This window comes from Pteropus vampyrus, unplaced genomic scaffold (genome assembly GCF_000151845.1).
Source record: "Pteropus vampyrus isolate Shadow unplaced genomic scaffold, Pvam_2.0 Scaffold228, whole genome shotgun sequence".
NCBI lineage: Eukaryota > Metazoa > Chordata > Mammalia > Chiroptera > Pteropodidae > Pteropus > Pteropus vampyrus.
The window spans coordinates 950,133-951,891 of NW_011889009.1; the positions used below are offsets into that span (position 1 = coordinate 950,133).

General features: G+C 41.0%; 1 protein-coding gene across 1 annotated transcript in view; it reads right to left on the reverse strand.

Moving 5' to 3' along the window:
• Positions 1-1,759, reverse strand: part of ITFG1 (integrin alpha FG-GAP repeat containing 1) — a 123,444-nt gene that overhangs the window by 4,020 nt on the left and 117,665 nt on the right. The window contains exon 16 of the mRNA XM_011373740.2: positions 761-878. Within this exon, the coding sequence (XP_011372042.1) occupies positions 761-878 (118 nt within the window). The remainder of the gene's footprint in view (positions 1-760; positions 879-1,759) is intronic.

The window sequence follows — 1,759 nt, forward strand, 5'->3', positions numbered from 1 at the left end:
GCTTCCTGGGGACCATCGCAGGGGCCCGACAGCTTCCTGGGGACCATCGCAGGGGCCCGACAGCTTCCTGGGGCCCATCGCAGGGGCCCGACAGCTGCGTACTATATATTCATGTGCCAGCAGACATTAGCGTTTCGATTTCTATCTTAACTACTGATTTATTTATATGATAGCCTCTTTTTCCCTCCTCGTAAACATTTTTGTTTATAATTATTATTTAGGGTGTTATACTAAGGAACAGAAGTCAGCTTAGTGTAGCGCTAAGGACACCTGACGGGTGGAAAAGATGTCTCCCACTTCAGCTGTCGCTTCCCCGAAACCCTGAGAAACGCTTAGGCCTCCCCACGCTCTAGTTCCCTTTGCAAAGGGACAGCTGTCATTCCTGGAAAAAAGTGTCCACGGCTCTATCAGCAGACGACGAACACAGACTCATTAAAAGATGATTATTTTTCAGGCCATTATGAAAGTGTTTCTAATTAAGTTTTTCTATATACCCGGTGATTTTGGGTGATGACTATATAACTTGTATGGCATCCAAGTTTTAAAACAGTTTTTATCCAGATTGGGATGAACTGCTATGAAACATAGAATTTAAAGGGATAAAAGAAATTGTTATCGATAAGATGACATTATGGACAGAACTTGAAAAATCAGAAAATCTTAGTCATGTCAAAAAAGTTTAAAAATACACTGTTTTTAAAGAGCAGGATAGTACTACTATAAATAAGCCAAAGGTAATGTTTCATTACAACGTACAAACCTTTTCCTGCCAGTGTAAAACGCCGATTATTGCCAGGATGAAAACACAGACGCCGACGAGAGCCACGGCAGTGAGCAGGACAATGTTGCTTGGTGTGAGGTACAGTTTGGCACTCCAGCTGTAGATGAAAACGGAAGAATTAGAATCTCACAGTTGTAACTGAGACCGAAAAGCAAAGCAGCTGACTAATGAATGAATCCATTCATTCATTCAGAGTCATTCACCTGTCCGTCCATTCATTAGGATCCTTCAGAGTTCAGCTTTTACTCAGTGAACTGAAATGGAATTTTCGATGCGACGCGATGTTCTTCTCTGAGCCCCTGAGAACTGTCCTTAGGTGAACATATCACGGGCACCCTGGACGATCTTAGCCATTGTTTCTACATCTTGATTGACTTGCTTAATTGGAACCTTGACCTCTAAGGCTAGGTAGCCACGTGACTTTGGTAGGATTTCTATCTCATCTTTTGCTTTGGCCCCTGTCCACCTATGTCCTATGACTGACTAAAACACAACCATATGTCCAAGTGGGTGTAGATAGGTGGTTTGTGCAAAACTTGTACCATTTCTGTGCCACGTTGGAGGGTCTACATTACTACGGTGACGCTGAGACTTCTTACAGAGCAGGGCTAGTCTGTCAGTGTTAATGGCGATACACAGACTTCAGCATAAATAGAACTGGCTCTTTCTTCTATGATAGTCCACGTGCCACAGCACTCAGCACTTGTAAACCCTGAAGAGCCTACAACTGAGTTTACATCAGCAGCAGTGTAGGCGGTTATACGAATAACTTTTTGTTCTCCCTGAAAATATATAATGGATATATTTTCATTTTAAAAGTTTAATAAAAGAGCATTCTGATGAACAGCATTCTGATTTATTTTGGGATAATTAAAATTTATTGATCCCTAAGTAGTCTTTACTCAATAAATCTCAAAACACACCTCAAACTAAAATCAATTTGGTTGTTATTATGTACATAAATTCGAAAAGAACATT